Source organism: Cyprinus carpio, chromosome A7, assembly GCF_018340385.1.
Source record: "Cyprinus carpio isolate SPL01 chromosome A7, ASM1834038v1, whole genome shotgun sequence".
In the NCBI taxonomy this organism is placed as follows: domain Eukaryota; kingdom Metazoa; phylum Chordata; class Actinopteri; order Cypriniformes; family Cyprinidae; genus Cyprinus; species Cyprinus carpio.
This window is the reverse complement of record NC_056578.1, coordinates 37,630,567-37,650,736: the sequence shown is the minus strand read 5'-3', so window position 1 is coordinate 37,650,736 and position 20,170 is coordinate 37,630,567. Positions and strand designations below refer to the sequence as shown.

General features: G+C 37.6%; 2 protein-coding genes across 2 annotated transcripts; both read left to right on the top strand.

Annotated features, from left to right (window-relative positions):
* Positions 1 to 8,101: 8,101 nt before the first annotated feature.
* Positions 8,102 to 9,029, top strand: LOC109069048 (parathyroid hormone-like). The gene is made up of 3 exons (XM_019085748.2): positions 8,102 to 8,170; positions 8,247 to 8,346; positions 8,432 to 9,029. The coding sequence occupies exons 2-3, from the start codon at positions 8,255 to 8,257 to the stop codon at positions 8,628 to 8,630; spliced, it is 291 nt and encodes a 96-aa protein (XP_018941293.1). The 5' UTR covers positions 8,102 to 8,170; positions 8,247 to 8,254; the 3' UTR covers positions 8,631 to 9,029.
* Positions 9,030 to 9,145: 116 nt separating this feature from the next.
* LOC109069017 (BTB/POZ domain-containing protein 10) lies at positions 9,146 to 20,090 on the top strand. The gene is made up of 8 exons (XM_042761057.1): positions 9,146 to 9,316; positions 12,812 to 12,996; positions 13,092 to 13,374; positions 14,464 to 14,566; positions 17,074 to 17,194; positions 17,702 to 17,899; positions 18,495 to 18,605; positions 19,177 to 20,090. The coding sequence occupies exons 2-8, from the start codon at positions 12,843 to 12,845 to the stop codon at positions 19,497 to 19,499; spliced, it is 1,293 nt and encodes a 430-aa protein (XP_042616991.1). The 5' UTR covers positions 9,146 to 9,316; positions 12,812 to 12,842; the 3' UTR covers positions 19,500 to 20,090.
* The last annotated feature ends 80 nt before the right edge of the window (positions 20,091 to 20,170 follow it).

Below are 20,170 nucleotides of genomic sequence, written 5' to 3'. Positions count from 1 at the left end.
AAGTGGATTCCTCGTCAGGCACTTTATCTACCAGTGATTGAAGGAGGGCAAGGCCTAATAGATGTACGAAGCCGCATAAATGCTTTTCGATTGCAAGCAGCCCAGAGACTATTGTACGAGGAGAATGGTGGGTGGATTAATGTTGCTTGTGCTCTTCTGCGGAAAACATCTGGATTATTGTATGATAAACAGCTTTTTTTACTGAAAAGTGATGAAGTGGATTTGAAAGAGTTGACACCTTTTTATAAGTCAATGATAACAGCTTGGAAAAAGACATTTATTATACACAGAGATATTTTACAACCTGAGGACTGGATAAGGGGAGAACCGCTGTTCCACAACCCATTAATAAGAACAAGGATTTTGTCCTCTAAATCTGTGGAAAGCTGTTTTGTGAAGGCTGGGTATGTCAAGTTGGGAGATCTGAGAAGTGGTGATGACTGGAAAACAGCTGAGTCTTTGCAGAGTGTTACAGGGTTGAGATCTCTTCGACTCATGAGACGAATAATGGAGGACGTGTGGGCAGCTCTACCGGGGGCCTGCAGAGAGGCACTGTCACAGGACTGGGATGGGCTCTATACATTTCCACCCATCAAAGTATCTGCTGCTGTGCAAGAGGAGATGGAGGAAACTGGACATTCAATTTTATCTTTTGAGTACCCCGAGTTGGGGAGTTTTCAAGATATTAAGAAGAAGGAAATCTATGTAACGTGTGTAAAAGTTATGCATAAGACTGTACTAAGAGGAGTGAAGACTTGGAGGTGGTCAGAAGTGTTTGGGACAGAGTTTAAGGCATGTTGGAGGTCTCTGTATAAGTTGCCTGTGGAGAAGCGTACTGCAGACTTGCAGTGGAGACTGATGTTCGGGGCTATAGCTACGAACAGACACGTTGCACACCTCAATCCGGCAGTGGGGATAGAGTGTTTATTTTGTGGTTTAGAAGAAACGGTTAATCATTTATTTATTGATTGTTTTAGGTTGAAGGGAATGTTTAATTTTTTAACACAAGTGTTTATAAAGTTTGGGGAGAATTTTTCTTATCAGAAGTTTATAAGTGGTCCAATTTATAATTTTCAAGAAAGGAGGAAGAAATGTTTACTGAATTTTCTGATGGGCTCAGCTAAGTTGTCCATATGGAAAACAAGAAAAAATAAAATGTTAGGTATAGGTCCAGTTAATGCGGAAATGGTACTAAGAGGGATGATAACTGCTAGAATCAAGATAGAGTATACATATTACAAATTGGTCAGTGACATTGTAATGTTTTCCGAAATGTGGTCGGTAGGGGGAGCACTTTGTCAAATTGGAGAAAATGAAATGTTGGTTTTAAATGTGTAGATATAAATAGAAATGTGATTTATGACATGGAATTTTTTGTAAGAAAATTGTATTGATGTAAAAGGAGAAAGGTCTAATAAAGATTTTGTTAAGCCTCTCTCTCTCTTTCTCTCTCTTTCTCTCTCGATTTTTTTTTTAATCGTAAAAAAAAAAAAAAATCCTAATTAAAGTATTCCAAAGACAGTTTGCTATAAGTTATGTTCCTTTTTCTTCTTCTCTCCACAAAATATTCTTCAAATTAGTGTCTATAAATGACAGGTTTCCATTGTGACAACATATCCCATTTACGTATGCATATGTCCTGCTATTGACAGGTTAAAATATCTTCATTCAGCTGCACATTTATTTACTTTGACTTAAGTGTTATCCATACTGTACAGTACATCTGTATATACTTTACATCATTTGGGACAAATGTGCTGGGACAAATGTGAAACAAGAGAAGGGAAGAATGATCACGTCAGTTTAATCAAATACAAAATATCTAAACATCCTAATTTTTCTAAAAATGTGATAATCCATTAATACCAAAATCCTTGGGCGTAGGATTTTGCAAGTGAACTGTAGAGCAGCACAAGGTCGTAAAATCACTTTCAGCTGTAAGATGTTTACAGAGCAATTTGTTTCATCTCCAGCCATTCATTATTTATGTCTTACAAAGAATAGCTGAAATGCATTTGAGGTTGCATATTCATAATTTCAATTTCTCACACATGCCTGGCTAAAAATAACTCACCAATTATTGACAGGCCCAACAAAGCACTAGCTTCAGCCAAAGGTTAAACAGCTCTATGTCTAAAGCCCATTTTAAAGAAGACCTGCGTGATTTTCATATGGCATTTCTGACATTGTTACATGGGGGTGACCCCTGTTAATGGTTTGTAAGCAATTCCATCACCTTAATCCTAAGCGGTTCCCCCGCACACTACTGCTGCTACATGCCATTAGTGAGATGACAAACATTGTGACCACATGAGGTAATGAGAACAGTTTGCTTGGGTTGACTCAACATGTGTTAAGTCTGTACTCCATTCCAATCCTCTCTCAGGTGCACAAACACATAAGTTATTAATGTACGACATGAGGTAAGTTGTCTATGCTTGTCGCCACTTCAGTTGGAGCATACGTATTTACATGGGATGGACCTTGAATCAAGTAAGCCATTTTCTGATTTTAACAATGTCCAAAATGATCACTTATTTAATTATTTTGAAAGCATTAAGTAATATAATATATTTAATATAGCTATTAAATATATTAGAGAAGAATGATTATGGTATGCTGATAAATGTGCTGTTCATTTTTTTTTTTTTTTTTTCAGTAACGTAAAATTGGCAACCTGTAGAGCAACATGGCTTACATATGATATGTCTTCTGTTCTTTGTTGGTCTGCGCAATTAAAAATAAATAAATAAGCAAGAAAACAAACAAATAAACAATGGAGTCTGTGTGTGATATAGTGCACTCAACCTCCTCAATGTCACAAGTCGGTCAGGCTCATCACTCAGCCACTCACAGCGCACTCCCTCACCTGAGTATTAATCACCAGCACCTGTTCACAATTCAGCCATCAATTCACCACCACATAAAAGCACACACCTCAGTCAGCGAGGTGTCCGATCTCACAGCAGAACTTTCCTCTGTCATAGTTATCTGTATTAACTATGTATTAATCCATCAGTTTCCTGGTTCTCGAGGGCTCTACAGCAGATGTCATTCTGGGTTGTCCCTGGTTGGTGCAACATAATCCGATCATCTCCTGGTCGTCAGGCGATGTCCTCCGGTGAGGTGACCAGTGTTTCCAATCTTGCTTCCCCAATCGGCCATCTTCACCAAAAAGACCTTTGGAGGTCCTGCCCCTTAACACCACCTCCATCGAGAGTCCCGTGGAGAATTGATCCGTGGATATTCCCTCCTGCTATCAAGAATTTAGTGACGTGTTCTGCCCTCACAAAGCCTCACAACTGCCTCCTCACCGCCCCTGGGATTGCGTGATTGATCTGATTCCGGGTGAGCCAGTGCCTTGTGGAAAGATATATCCTCTCTCCTTACCGGAACAGAGGCCCATGAAGGAGTACATAGAAGAGGCTCTCAAACAGGGTTAAATCGTCCCATCCACATCCCCTGCCGCTTCAAGCTTTTTCTTCGTGGCAAAGAAGGATAGAGGCTTGCGGCCCTGTATTGATTATCAAGTTTTAAACCAAATCACAGTCAAGTTCCGGTATCCTCTTCCCCTCATCCCAGCAGCCAATGAATAACTTCGGGGAGCCACAATATTCTCCAAACTAGATCTTCGTGGTGCATATAATCTCATCCGTATCCGAAAAGGAGATGAATGGAAGACGGCATTTGTGACCCCTACTGGCCACTACGAATATCGAGTGAAGCCATGTGGCCTAGTCAACGCCCCTTCAGTCTTTCAGGACTTCATGCATGCAGTGCTCCGGGAGTATCTCAACCACTTCGTCATAGTATACATCGATGACATCCTCATCTACTCCCGGAGCCTGGCCGAACATCGCCAACATGTCTGAACTATCCTAGCCCAGTTACGGCAAATCGAGCGTTAATTACGGAAACGAGCCTTCACAAGTGCTCCCCACCAAGTTCACCCCGACCCAGAGCTCCCTTTCGAAGCAGAAGTTGATGCCTCAACCACTGGAGTGGGCGCAGTCCTCTCTCAGTGGCAGGGGACCCCTCCTCGACTCCATCCATGTGCCATCTTCTCCCAGAAGCTCAGCCCGGCGGAGAGAATTACGACATCGGAAACCGGGAGCTACTAGTGATTAAACTGGCATTGGAGGAATGGCTACACTGGCTCGAGGGAGCGACTCATCCATTTACAGTTTTAACGGATCACAAAAACTTACAATATCTCAAAGAAGCAAAACGCCTAAACCCCCACCAAGCTAGATGGGCTTTATTCTTTACAAGATTCCATTTCACCATCTCCTATAGACCCGGTCCTCTAAACGTCAAAGTTGATGCATTATCCCGAATCCATACTTCAGAGGAAAGTGTGGATGAGCCAGAGACCATAATACCTACTCAACTCATTTCCAGTCCGATCCAGTGGACCTCCCCGCCAGTCGCCACCGAAGTCCCTCCTACTGCTCCGCCGGGCTGTCCCCCTGGACTCAGGTATGTCCCATGGACACAACGCACCCCGCTCATTCATACCACTCATACCTCCCTAGGCACTGGCCACCCTGGGGCTGACACAACCCTCTCGCTGCTGAAAGACCACTTCTGGTGGCCCAATATGGCAGGAGACATCAGGAGATTTATCGGTTGCACCGAATGTGCCATTTCTAAGAGTTCCCGTCATCTTCCAGTCGGCAAGGTACAACCACTACCCATTCCAAACCGTCCCTAGTCACACCTAGGAGTGGACTTTATTACGGACCTGCCCCCCTCGGATGGTAACACATGCATCCTGGTCATTGTTGATAGATTCTCTAAATTCTGCCGCCTCATTCCCCTACAGGGTCTACCCACTGCACTTGTGACCGCGGAGCTGTTATTTAACTGGGTCTTTCGCCAATTTAGCCTCCCCAAGGACATTGTGTCGGACCGTGGACCCCAGTTCACATCCCGAGTATGGAAGTCCTTTTTCTCACTCCTAGGTGTGACCGTAAGCCTCTCCTCCGGATACCACCTGCAATCCAATGGTCAAACTGAGTGGAAGATACAGGAAGTAGGTCGCTTCCTCAGGACCTTCTGCCATGGCCACCAGGACTCCTGGAACCAGTTCCTGGGCTGGGCTGAGTACGCCCAGAACTCTCTCCACTAACCATCCACGGGCCTTACACCATTCCAGTGCATACTTGGTTACCAGCCCCCTCTCTTCCCCTGGTCAGGAGACCCCTCCGACGTTCCTGCGGTTGACTACTGGTTCCAGGAGAGTCTGGGACGAGGCTCACCATCACCTCCAACGGGCAGTGCGCAGACAAAAGATGGCAGCCGACCTTCGCCGAACACCTTCTCCCACCTACCAAACGGGGCAGAAGGTCTGGCTGTCCACCCGTGACATCAGGCTGCGCCTGCCCTGCAGGAAACTTAGTCCCAGATTCGTTGGCCCCTTCACCATCAAGGAACAGATCAATCCCATCTCCTACAGATTCCAACTCCCTCCCAATACAAAATTCACCCCACTTTCCATGTCTCACCATTAAAACCTTTTCACCCTCCTGTGTCCACAGAGCCTGACCGGACAGAGGAACCCCCTCTCCCATTGCTTCTGGAAGAAGGATCCGTCTACAAGGCGTGGTGGGAGACTGGTTCAGCACAGTTCAGCAGCCCTGGTCACCCCCCGATCTGTAAGAAGAATACTGGTGTTATCCTATCGCAAACCTCCATATCCTCTCACCGAAGAATCCACTTACCTGCATCTCTCCCACTGTCATTTAAATTACCTGTCTCAATAAACCACTGCATTCAACTAACCCTCTGCATCGAGTCCGTTTGTTACACTCAACTCATCTGACACTATAATAACTACAATTGCCTACTTCGTGACACTCATCACACTCTGTAACAGATCCTAGACATTGTCAGAGCAATGCTAAGATTCATATGATTCAGTACCACAATGTACATTTTCATTTCTGTGCATATTATTTACATTTGTATTTATCCTTCAGTTTTAATGATCTTAATGGTTTAAATGTGTATGCATTGCAAATTTAAAAAAAATATTTTTAAAAAATTTGTACTGTATCTCTTAGACTTATCCTCCTGAATATCCAGCAATTAGTGTAAAATCCAAAGTTCATATTTGTTAAACTTGTCAATCAGCTACCTCAGTTTTATCAAGGAAAGCAGGTCAGACATGCTCTGAGGTTAAAGGATAAAGTGAAACTTATAGACTTATACTACCAAGTGTAAGTCAGGAGTATTGACATACTACACTGTTGAACAGCTTCCCCTGTGATATCAGATTTATTTTTAGTCTGTTTTTATTTTTACATCTCGTTTAAAAAAAAAAAAAAAAGTCACATTTGAGTAGTTGTTGTAAAAAAAAAAAAAAAAAAAAAATTGTATTGTTTTATTATAGAATTTACTGTCGGTTTATAATATATCTATGTATCTATCTATATATTTAATTTCTATACCTATCATTATTATGTTTAGCGGAGCACTTTGTGCCATGCTGTATGAAAGATGCTAAACAAATACGTTTTGTTTAATATTATTTATTATAAAGCATTTATTATTACTCAATTCTTAATTCTGAATTTAAATTCAGATTCTGAGTAGCACTGACAAGGGTATTGGGGAATTATTTAAATTATAATACACCTTAGATACAAAATGCTGGCTATAATCAAATCAAACATCCCAGTTTGGTTACTTGCTTGGACTTACTGCATGTGTCATGACATAGTCATTCCTCTTCCACATTTAGAAAACTTCTCTCATGGTTACCTAATGTGTCCCATGAGAGTATGACAAGGTTATACACCTCCCATAGATCACTTAAACTTCAGGTGGGTCTTACTTGCACAGAGATGTCTGGCACAAAACTGTTGTTTTATTTCCTCTGTCTAACCTGGCAAACTGCAAGATTGAAATACCAAAACAAAAAAACATAAAACAATAAATCATATGCTCTATCTTATCATGATGTGTTATAAACAACTCGCAAAATGAGTTACACAATTTACTCTGAAATTCTCCCAGTTACGTAGGGGAATCATTTTCATGTGATAAATGAGTAGCTGGGTAAAAATGTTGGCTATATAAAAGAAAATATCATCCTTGCCAAAGATTTTTGTCCCCAGTAGACAGGTTGTATTTATTGTTTCTCAATAGTGCCACTAATACATCAGTTTAATTTAAAGTGTAAGAAAGTTTGCAGTCACCAATAATGATAAGAATAATAGGGGTGTATATATATATATATATATATATATATATATATATATATATATATATATATATAGATATATATACAGTATATTTATATATATACTAGTGCTGTCAAATTAATTGCGATTAATCGCATCCAAAATAAAAGTTTTTGTTTACATTATATATGTATGTGTACTGTGTATATTTATTATGTATATATAAATACATACACATACAGTAAATATTTTGAAAATATTTACATGTATATACATTTATATATTTATATTCTTATATTTTATATTATATATAAATATATTTAATATATAAACATAACATATTTTTCTTAAATGTATACATGCATGTGTTTGTAATTATATATACATAATAAATATACACAGCATACACGCATATATTATGTAAACAAAAACTTTTTATTTTGGATGTGATTAATCGTGATTAATCATTTGACAGCACTAATATATATTTATATATATATATATATATATATATATATATATATATATATACATATATATATATTTGCCATAATAATTAAGAATAATGATTCCAAATTATTTTTAAGAGTGTTTGAGACCACGTTTTAAGTCTCTGAACATAATATAATGAAATATATACTTACTTTGTTGACGGTGGCACCCAGCCTGACCGTCATAGCCGTACATGGCACTAGTTCTCCAGCACTGTGATCACGGGGGTCTTGACCAAGGTGTTGAAAACAGAATTAGTGGGGGTGTTGGTAGCCATGTGTCGTCATGTGCATGCCAGCCTCCATCAAAGCATGAATGACATCACCATCAATAATGGAGATAGCTCATCAATTCAGCGGGAGGGGGCTTGTACGTATAAAAAGAGGAAGAGTAGCCCCAACACACAAATACAACACTGAACAACACATGGACCCTCTCAGCACAGCAGCCACGAATTACCGAAGCAGTCAAACTAAAGTCAACAAAACTCGGTAAGTTTAAAGGCCAATCGTGGACACACTATCTTGTAAATTATAGAACTTATCTTATCCTTAACTTATTCTACAGGTATCACTATGTTACCCATACGTTCTTTGGAAAGAATCATGCTTATCATTGTGCTGTGGGATCTTTGTAGTTTGTTATATCTGGAAGGATTACCACTTAGGTGAGAGCAAATATGATGCAACATAATGATTTAATTTTGTGATTTCAATTCCAATCTGACCACTTCGTATCTCCATCTGCAACAGCAGGAGGTCAATCAGTGAAGTTCAGCTCATGCACAACGTTCGGGAGCACAAGGAGATGTTAGAAAGACAGGACTGGCTTCAGCTGAAGCTCAACAATATCATCATACCCTCATTAAATGACTCCCAAAAAGGGAAAACCAACGGCCCATCTATCAGACGTTTAAGAAAGGGGGAAGGTGCGGCGTGGATCTTGAACTGACATTGTCAAAAGTGATGTTTTTGAAAAGCGAATGAACTCTAAATAATGAAAAGTGATTTCTCAGTAACATCAGTGCAGGAGGAGGACACAGTAAGTGTCATTTAAAATGTACTATTGTACTTGGAGAAAGAAAGTGCACTGCTTCACTAATGTCTTTTTTATTTATTTTCACATAGTATTTTTATTTATTTGTAAATAATTGTTGTTATTTAGATATTGTTGCTATATGTTAGTTGTTATTTATAATGTTCAGACACTGTAGGACATACAAAGGACAATGTCCTTGTATGCCTCTTTGTTTTCACTGTTTTTGTTTCTTTGTAGTACTGTCAATATAGGCCTATTTGTACTTTTTTTTTTTTTGACATCCAACAATTTCAATAAAATGTGGACCAACTGGATGTTTTTAACTGTACACTATATATTACATACACAACAAATTTACTTTCTTTCTTTCTTTTTGTAATTTGATCAATTTTATAAAGCCCATTGACTACGTGACGCAGTTCTCGCGATACTTCAGCGAAGTCGCGTTTCCTGTCAGCAGTTGGTGGAGATCAAATTAGCTTTTTCAGAAAAGCTGATGGTCCTCTTCATATTTTGATGGTTATTCTTTTCTGTTTACCTCACGAGAGAACACCAGTAATTAGCGATTTTACAAGCTATGCTCACGACACTGTAAAAAGGTAAGAATGTGTTTAATTCATAATCCAGAACGTCTGTTGTTGTTTTGTTGGTTAGCTTCGGTGGCTAGCTAATAGTTCTGTGACGTCCGCTGAGGTTTTGTGTTTGAAGATGAGTCCGCTGCCTAACAACACACGAGACACATAATCACACATTTAATTACAAATCCCTGTTTAATTAATGAGTGAACCATGACAAATAGCGCTTTTTTGCTTTCGTTGTGTTTTTGTTGTCATGTATCGACACACCACCCGCGAGACTTCGATCAGTCATTCAGTATTTGGATGGATGTCAGTCCTGTGGTTTCTGGATCAGATCAGATCACAAGACTTTTTAAAACCATTTTAAATAAAAAAAAAAAAAAAAATGTAATCTGGCTCTTTACATATACTTTCCTCTTGGCTTAAAATTATTTGTACTTAACCCTCTGAAGCATGAATTTATAGTTTACATAGAAAAACTATTCTTTCTACTTCAAAACATCGCTGTAATTATTTTGTGTTTCATATATATATATATATATATATATATATATATATATATATATATATATATATATATATATATATATATATATATATATATATATATATGACAATACATAACTAAATATGGTAGGTGTTGTTACTAGAACTTTACAGTAAACAATAAAGCTTTAGAATGAACTACAAATAAAACATTAGGCCAACATAAGTTCTTTTAAAATGTAGGATCATTTTAGGTTATGTGGTAAGGTTGAATAAATAGCATGTTTTAACAGTATTGTGTGTATTTTTTCCTGTTAAAATGAACCTTCCACAGTAAAGAATACAAGAATTTCCCATTCTTTTTTTCACTAAATGGTGCATTCGCAATATAATATATATATTTTTTTAATGTTTTTGGAGCACTTTCATCAGAAATGCTGAATTTGTTAAAATCTCATGAAGAGAACAGCTATGTAGAAGCATGGGAATGGGTCAAAAGTAAGTCATGTCATGGTGGTTTGGTTGTAACATCACATCCTGAATGGTTCAGAAATTATTTTTTTTGTTGAACGAATTCCACCACACGCATCAGAGGATTAAGCCACACTTGAAAATTATGTAAATATTAAACATGTTAAATAACATTTAGAATTGCTTTTATTGTGACTTAAGTCTCCAAAAATTTAATTTGAATGCCAAAACATTTGTTAGCGAAGAAACGTAATGTTAAAGCGATTGTTGTGTAAAAAGAAGTGCACTGGTTGTTAATTAGTGACATTATATCAGGTTATGAGGAAGGGATTCGAGTGAATGGTCTGCTTGTACTTTTGAGGCACAGCCAGCATCAAATGCATTGTGAAAAGTGTGTAAACACGGCAGATCTCTCACACTGCACAGGATGTTAAATGTAGCAATTAACTTCCTTGTAAGTGTTTACAAAGACTACCGGTTTATCTACTTGTGAGTCACTTAACCAACAGATTTTAAAGGTTAACATTTTGTGGTTTTAGAGACTTTTTAAGACCTTTGACTTTTAATTTTTTGCAGCAACAATGTTTTTATTTACTGCGCTGACTCTTCTTTGATCTAGAGTAGAATTTATGGTGCTTGGCACAATATGTAGGAATGAGAAACTAGCCAAGGGTTTATCAGAAGTCCTCGGCTGTGTCATTTGCACAGGGCATGGGTGAGGAAGAAAGGGGTGGTCTCTGTCTCTCAGTGTTTGTTGTTTTATTTTAAGGGACTGGTTTAAATGGACAACTATCTTTGGAATTTCCTGACTTCCTGAGCTTTCAAAAAAAAAAAAAAAACACTGGGAAGAGGGAGTGGTGCTGTACACAAATGTCTGATTCATATCCCATCTTAAGTTTTAAGATCAGTAAGTTTTAAGTTTTACATGTGATGAAGCATAATAAGAATTAAAGTATTTTTATCATAGTACAGGGATGTATCAGATGGTAATACAGTGGTATTTTGATATTTACCACGGTATTACTGTATAATTACTTCAACAATGGACAGCCCAAATCCATAGTGCTAGAATAGTGCTACTTTGTTCATTTATGTTCTACTGGTGTGTATGCACACAGTGAGCCGGTGGTGTGACAAACACCCGAGCCCAGGCCCCGTTTCTCCTGTGTGTTACACTTATGACATCCAGTTGAATTTGCCCCAGGCACTTCCTGGTCAGCTGGAACAGAAGCCGTTGAAACACACCCTCTCTCTCACTCTTGTGCACTTGCTTTCATCTGCTGCCTTAATTTATTCTGTAAATCTGCTACGTTTCTGCTTGAGCGTCTGGCATAAAGAGTTATCATAAATGTGGTGTTGTGAATTACTACGTTAAAGGGTGTTACTATGGAAAGTTTATTGGTTTATTTATTTATTTAGTCTTTTACCACCAGTAATTATGTGCTTGTTTTACAGCACACTTACATACTAGTTATTTGTACGTGACAAAGGGTGGTATTTAGGTTTTTAATATACAGTAGCTATCCTTTTTCTTCTGAACTGTCTCATGTAAAAAGTTCTGGCAGTTATTGAGGTATTATTATTTTGAGGCCCTATATGAAATGGGTTCTTTTCATTTCTTCTTGTTTTATTATTTTTATTTTTTTTTACACACATTCTGTGTTTTCCGTTTGAGTTTTTCTGGATTCTGTTTTAATGGTTTAATTAGTATTTAATAATCAAAAATCTTGTCTTATCAATTGAATTCATTAAACTTCCACAAAGTTAGTGATCAAAATGTTAACAATTTGTGTGTTTTATGATTTATTACACATTTACAAACTAATACTATGATAACAAAATACTAAATACTATAAACTTTAACCATAATTCAGTTTTATCTCTCTGAGCAAGGCAGCAGCAGTTTACTGAAATGAAAACATGGATGAAAAACTATTTTGATTGTGTGATATTCCTTAAACTGTTTTATTAAATTGTATTATTATTACTTTGAGAAGTACATTTACTAGACATTAGTAACAAATTTCTGTCATATTTTAAGGTAAACCAAACTTTAAATTTGGCAGTTTGTAGTGTATAACTTTGTGTGTGTGTGTGTGTGTGTGTGTGTGTATACACCACCGGTCAAACATTTGGGATCAGAATGATTTTTACTGTTTTTTTACAGGAGTTTCATATGTTCATCAAAAATGTCTTAGTTTTTAATTATTTAAATATTAGGCTACTTATAGTTAATTATTTCAGTTTTAGTTATTTTAGTGCATCAAGTTAAACTAAAATTAAAACGATAAATGTTTGTTCATATGATATTTCAGTTAATGTCCATTTTATTTCAAGTAATGAAAATGCTTTTTGTATGGTTTTAGTTAGGCTTTAGTTAGGCTAACTATAGTAACTAGATGTGAACAATCATGACATTAGCTCTCTGTGGTGTTGTGGGAGCCATTTCAACTTAAATTACAAAGGCAGTCTGTTCCTCTCAAGAGGCTGAATTATGACACTGGGTCTTGTCTTCAGAGGTGTTTTTTAAGGTTTCTCTCTCTTTTTTGCTTCTTGCAGTGGCCAGATGTATTAGACTGTCCAGGTGAAAATGAACATGCATGGTGCCAGTGGAGGCTGTGACCGATCCAGAGATCGACGTCGCTCCAGTGACCGCTCTCGGGACTCCTCACACGAGCGTGGCGAAGGCCAGCTCACACCCTGTATTCGCAACTTGACCTCCCCCACACGGCAACACAACAGTGGTGAGAAAACCACTGTTTTGTCGTTTAAATCTGATGTGGCTCTTCATTTAAGTCCCGTGGTTTTTCATCATGTCGTATATGTGTCACGTGTCCAGATCGTGAAGGCGGCTCATCGCGGCCCAGCAGCCCCAGGCCTCAGAGGATCTCTCCCAGCAGCAGCAGCAGTGGGGTGGCCAGCAGCCGCAACAGTAGCTTGTCCAGCTCAGAGGGCACATACAAGAGCATGGGCCCCGGTGAGATGGTCTTCGTCTACGAGAATGTCAAAGATGGAGCCCGCAGCGTCCGCACATCAGAGAAGGTCACGCTTATTGTGGACAACACTCGCTTCGTGGTGGACCCCTCGATTTTCACAGCACAGCCCAACACCATGCTGGGCAGGTTAGAAGCAGACCAATCATCTGTCAAAGAGTTCTGTCTTGAAGGTGTCTGTTAAAAACAGTGAAAAATACAAATGGGGTACAAATCGTTTTGTGATCTAATCACTCAAAACACGTTCAGAGTTGAAAATATTTGTGACCACATATGTAGTTAATTAATGCTAATCTGCCAGGTTTCTCAGAAGAACATTTTGAAATGTGATCTGAATGCAAGACACCTTACTCATGGTTTTAAAATCAAATGTAAGACTTTTTATTAAGGCCTGCACAAATAAAATGAATACCTTTTGCTCATTCAGAACAAACCTGTAGTCTCCAAATAAAACTGCACATTTAAAACACTTAAGACATATTACAGTATGTATTTAAATCGATTTACATACTTCATGTGTCAATACATACAAATTAGGTTGGTCAGTATTGTATTTTGATGATAATAATGCTTCAAGAGTTTTTACATTAAAACTTGGAGCGCTCACATTTATGTAAATAAATTGTTGCTGCTTGCAGTTTGTCTTTAAACATATCATGATTCCTGTTTCTCATCCCCAAATTTAAAGGGGTAGTTCTCTCAAAAAAAATATTCTGTCATTATTTTATCATGCTCATGTTCCAAAACCATAAGACTTTAATCTTCAAAACACAAATTAAGATATTTTTAATGAAACTTGAGGTTTCTGTCCCTCTTTGAAAGTCCAAGTAACCAAAACGTAAAGGGATAGTTCACCCAAAAATAAAAATTCTGTCATATTTGTGTTTTAAGTATTAAGTCTTATGGGTTAAGAATGACAATGAGGATGAGAAATTTATGTAATTTTCATCTATGGGTGAACTATCCCTTTAAGACCTCTCAAAATGATAATGGAGCCTTTTGTTGCACCATTTAAGACTTTATTACCTTACATTTGATCAAACTGAATTTAAGACATTTTAAGATCACTCAAGAAAAAGGAATAAATGACATTAGGGAGAGTAGATGATGACAGAACTAACCCATTAACTCATCTCAGCCTTCTGTCATCTAGTTTTAATATATTTTACCATTGTTGTTTCTGAAAAAAAATAAAAATATTTCTGTATTTTTCTGTAGAATGTTTGGATCCGGACGAGAACACAATTTCACCCGGCCAAATGAGAAAGGAGAGTATGAGGTGGCAGAGGGCATCAGCTCTACTGTATTTAGGGCTATTCTGGTAGGTCATTGTCACTAGACATCTCGCCTTAACTGTCTCACTACACACAGTAAAGGGGTCATGAATGTTTTTTTTTTTTTTTTTTTTTACAATTTTGTACTGTTCTCTGAGGTCCAGTTATAATCTTACCAAGATTTTTACATCAAAAAACACAATTTAGAATGGGCAATTTTCTGTCCGGTTTTTACCCCCACCCCACCTCATCAGAAAACACTGTTTGAAAAGGTGTGGTGGATTGTAGACTCGGAAGTAAACACCCACTGATATGATTGGCTAACATTCATATGATTGCAGTTTTTCATAGATGGATGCTGCTGTGATTTCAATAGATATAATTTAATTTCTATGTAGACCTGCGTTTGCCTCTCTCATTATTTGCCTGCTACATGTTCGAATCGGTGGGCGGGACTAAACAGGCAGAAATCTAGACGCAGATGTTGATCTTCTACGGAGGTAGTGTTTAGCCACACTATTACGTAATAAAGTGGCACATTCCACAACCTGTTGTTTTGGCAGATTGGCTTCAATATAAGCTGTTTTAGACTAACAAGAAAGTTTTGAGTTTTGAAACCTACAGGATGTTTTTATAGTACAGTGACCTCCATGTCAAAAGATCAAAATACATATGGGTCAAAGACGTTAAGATGTCCGCATCAAAAGAAATGTACAAAAGTGATTTTGTGTCCATAGAAAGCACATTAAATGTAAGTAAAATGTCTACTTTTAAAGTTTCAAATTAGTTTTTGGAGAATAAAATGTCAAAATTTGGTTGAAATAATGTTACATTGTCGTTCAGTGTAAAACAATATTTATGCAAAAATTCAAACAACATGCGTATTCTGATGTTGTACATATTAAAATATCTAAAAGAATAATGGAGCATACTAAATTTTATTGTGTTTTAAATTAGTAAAACATTCTTACTGACAAATGGGCAAAACCTAGGATAGTGGCAAATGTTTAAAAAAAAGGGAAATTACAACTCATTAGTATTTGGGGTGAAAGTAATTAGTCTTTTAATATGTCATAAATTGATTTTTGTTGTAAATATGCCTGACAAGATTGTTACACTGAATGAGATTTTACTGGGTGTCTTCTGTAAATCAGGGGAAAATGTATGATATTTATTTTTTTTGCTCAGAAAAACAAAAACAAAATTGCAATTAAATAAAACAGAAAACTTTTTGCATTTTTGGGGGGAAAAACTACAACAGTTTAAAGCAGCATTACACTTTTTTTTTATGCTTAAACACTTTTTCGTCTTTGACCCATATACAGAATGATTCATTTTATAAATGATACCTGTGCCTTGTTCTACCCCTGGCACTTCATGTCCCATGTGCGACCTACTTGAGAAGTTCCAGTCTATCACAAATCCTTAGCTTTGGTTTCAGAAACATCAACTTTTTTCAAGGATATCCCAAATGGACTAATTTGTTTGACAACAAATGGCAACATTTTAAACTTGTTAATTTGGAGACAGTGCACTGATAAAGTCTTATAGCTGATTTGCATGGGTATATTAGTGTTTAAGACAGATCTGTGGTTTAGTTGCAAGCTTTCACTGTGGGCTGTTTCAGCTTGAGAACATCTGATAATGAGCTTCCAGCAACAGCTTTTAAATAATGCTGTTAAGCGCAGCATAAGCCTGTCATCAGCTTTGCAGTATATCCTGCTGTAATGATCTTTTGTTGCAGTGTCTGTTATGTGTCTCAGGACAGTGTTTTTATGCTGCTGTAGCTCCGAGCGCTGTAGACAATTGATCAAATCAGATGAGTGCATTCAAACAATGACACTGACTAGTAATCCAGAGAGAGGATGTGTTGAGTGTGAGAGCTTGAACAGAGAAGCGTGCTTTTTGCAGGAACAATTTGAATGCAATACAATAATTACTGTTTTTGTGGAAGACGGGGATGAGAGGGAATAAGGATTTGAACCTACATCACCTTTGTGAGCTATTTGGCTCTAACGTGGCATGGACGTATGGTCTACTGAATATATTAAAATTCTGTCTGATACTGATAAGCTAAAATTATTTTCATGTGATGGACAGTAACTGATAAATGGCCGATATTGAAGTTTTATGCTTTATTTTTGAGATGTCTAAATAAAAAACAAATAAAACATGAAAACAAAAACAAATTTTAAATGCTGCAAGTGAACTTGGGCATCACAGCTTAATAATGTACATTATACAGTATGAAAATTGGATATTCATTATGATGCTAAAAGTTGTATCTAACTGTTATTAAATTATTAGTTTTTAAAACTGAACCTTAAGTGAGTGATTATTGCTTTGAGTGAGTGATTAAGATTGTTTAATTGTAATTTAATTAAATTGTAGTGTTAAGTCTAAAATGTTTTGAATAAAATCATTAGCACTTCTCCAGTTAGCTGATAGTGAGCAGCAGTGCACGTGAATCTGGCCTACATACATGTGTGTTTTTAAGTGGTGTAGCTTCTGTGATAGCATCTTTTGTGTTGTCTGTTCTGTCTCTAACTTGCAGGATTACTATAAATCTGGGCTAATCCGCTGTCCTGATGGGATCTCCATTCCCGAGCTGAGGGAAGCGTGCGACTATCTGTGTATCTCTTTTGACTACAGTACTATCAAGTGCCGAGACCTGAGTGAGTAATTCCTGAAATGGCCTTCCTGATACACGAGATTCACTTTAATGGAATAGTTCACCTGAAAATAAAAAAGTGATGACCTCATCTTCAGATCATCCAAAATGGAGAGGAGTTTGTTTCTTCATTAAAGACAGATTTGGAGAAATTTAGCTTTACATCACTGACTCACAAATGGATCCTCTGCAGTGAATGGGTGCCGTCAGGGTCCAACCAGCTGATAAAAACATCACAATAATAATCCACACCACTCCAGTCCATCAATTAATGTCTTGTGTAGTGTGATGCTTTGTGTTTGTGAGAAACAAAGCCATCATTAAGGCATGTTAGAGGATAGAGGACTATTTTTAATTTTCGGATGAACTATTCCTTTAATCTTCTGTCAGTGAACATGTCAGAACTGTAGTATTTTAACATTGTTTTCTGCCTCATATTTCACAAAATGCCAGATTTGCCTGCTTTGGTTTTCCTCAGGTTTTCGTTTATTGACCCAGTTTGTCTCTTCAGGTGCCCTGATGCATGAACTGTCCAACGACGGCGCTCGGCGGCAGTTTGAGTTCTATCTGGAGGAGATGGTGCTTCCTCTGATGGTGGCAAGCGCTCAGAGCGGAGAGAGGGAGTGTCACATCGTAGTGCTCACAGACGATGATGTGGTGGACTGGGACGAGGAGTACCCACCTCAGATGGGAGAGGAGTATTCACAAAGTAATCACACACACCTTTCTGTAACATCTTTAAAACAGTTTAGAAGTGTTTTTAGTGATGCACCAACGTTTTTTTTCACTGAAAATCACTTGATCAAATTAATTTCATAATCAACACTCAAATAAAAACACAAGAATGAAAAAGTGATAAGAATGTACAGTGTGTTCAATGAACTGTACTGTCAAAAGTGCATACCATTGTGAAGATGTCCATCACAGCCTTGTTTTCATCCATGTTAAATTCAGTATGCCATTTAACCTGATTAAGGCCTGTTGGATCCAGGTTTGCTACAAATAATGTTTAGTGAAATTTTCTTCATGCATCAACAGAAAAAAAACATGGATTGAGATTTAAGAATCCATATTGGTTCATCAAAATGAAGATTGATAGAAATTGAGAAATATGATATTGTCAACCTGTTCCTAGTGTCCACATAGCTGACATTTTTACCTGTTGTTGTCTAACATGCCATTTCAGCCCTCCAAATCCATTTCAGCAGATTCTTTTGGTTGCTAAAATTTCAGTGCATCACTGGTGTCTTTGTCTGTGGCTACAGCAAATATATTAAAACAAATATATTTTTTCCCCCGTTTAGTTATATACAGTACAAAACTGTATCGTTTCTTCAAGTACATTGAAAACCGTGACGTAGCCAAATCTGTTTTAAAAGAGCGAGGACTTAAGAAAATTAGACTTGGTATCGAAGGTAAGAATCCTTTGTCTTGCATGCTGTTTTTACAACATTATACATATTTATTCAAATATGCAATCTAATTTTAATAATTCAAAGGGATAGTTCACCCAAAATTTTCAATTCTCTGAAGTAGCAATGAATCAAATATGGCAGCAGATATCAGGCTTGACATTTGGTCACGACAAATCTGAGAACCAAAGATGATTGTTATTGTCTTCATATCTGATGCGATATTGATATCTACAAAGCAGGATGGCCGAAATGTAATGAAAGCTATTGAGATGCACACAACATTTATTCAAAATTCACTACAAATTTGAAAACAGAAATTTTCTGTTACACATTGACAAAGCAGAGTCATTAGAACTGGGTCTAGACATAATGACCAATTATTGGCTGATATATCAGTCTTCCTCCAGTCAAAAGGTGCCATATTTGATTTGAAAGCTACAAAAAAGGGCAAGATTTTGCATGATTTAATGTAAATATAATGACAGATTCTTAATTTTAATTAACTGTTCCATGATGGTTATGACCCACATTAGGAGATCACAACTTTTGAGTATCAAATCTGTATCTGTAGGTTATCCAACGTACAAAGAGAAAGTGAAAAAGCGCCCCGGCGGCCGACCTGAAGTCATCTACAACTACGTCCAAAGACCCTTCATCCGCATGTCCTGGGAGAAGGAGGAAGGCAAGAGTCGACACGTGGACTTCCAGTGTGTGAAGAGCAAGTCCATCACGAACCTGGCAGCGGCCGCGGCAGACATTCCCCAGGACCAGCTTGTGGTAATGCATCCCGGACCACAAGTGGATGAACTGGACATTCTTCCCAACCACCCTCCTCCCGGTCACCACTACAGCAACAACGAGCCTGACCCCGACGCCCCCTCGCCTGCCGTCTGAGAGCAGACGCCCCTTCACAGCATGCTGCAGCATGAACCAGAGTGACACTATAACCAGATTGCCTTCTGCACCTCCTCCACAGCCTTAGAGCCTCAACGGTCTAGTTACTGTATTTAAAAAGAAAATAGAAAAGAAAAAAAAAAAACCTTCATGGACTTGGGATACTGGCATGGGCAGTGCTCTCGTGTTCTGTCTTCGCTGTTCTCTTTTTTTTTTTTTTTTACTTGACCAAAGGAAATTTATTTTTGTTCGTTTGAAATGAAGTTAGCAACCTCACTTATTTTGTAATTGGGCCTATAATATGATTATAATTATTATTACTATTGTTCTTTTCCATTTTTACTCTATTATCACCGCAATGAGTTTAATTATTATAAATTTAAAGTTTTTTCATTTGATACATTTGGGTTTGGTGCCACTTTTTCTTTTGGAAAGCTCTCCCCTTGAACTCCTGTGTCTCCTCAGGAGGTCTGTTTTCCTGGTGAACGAATGACGTGTTTTTCTTGGATCGACATTAATTTATCTGCTCAAGATCCTTCTGTTCAAACGCTTGAAAATCATTGTATTAATAAAGGGTTATAATATAATGTACAGTGTTTGACATGAAGTTTAATTTTTTGGTTGCTTTTGGTGTTTCGTTGATGGCAAAAATTATAATAGAAACTGTTATG

What these genes read in the sequence shown, in the direction of transcription:
- LOC109069048 (XM_019085748.2), top strand. Translation starts at nt 8,255, where the DNA reads ATGTTACCCATACGTTCTTTGGAAAGAATCATGCTTATCATTGTGCTG. An exon ending in CTGGAAGGATTACCACTTAG is followed by an intron (nt 8,347 to 8,431) that starts GTGAGAGCAAAT and finishes CATCTGCAACAG; the next exon opens with CAGGAGGTCAATCAGTGAAG.
- LOC109069017 (XM_042761057.1), top strand. Translation starts at nt 12,843, where the DNA reads ATGAACATGCATGGTGCCAGTGGAGGCTGTGACCGATCCAGAGATCGA. An exon ending in GGGAGAGGAGTATTCACAAA is followed by an intron (nt 17,900 to 18,494) that starts GTAATCACACAC and finishes TCCCCCGTTTAG; the next exon opens with TTATATACAGTACAAAACTG. An exon ending in AATTAGACTTGGTATCGAAG is followed by an intron (nt 18,606 to 19,176) that starts GTAAGAATCCTT and finishes CTGTATCTGTAG; the next exon opens with GTTATCCAACGTACAAAGAG.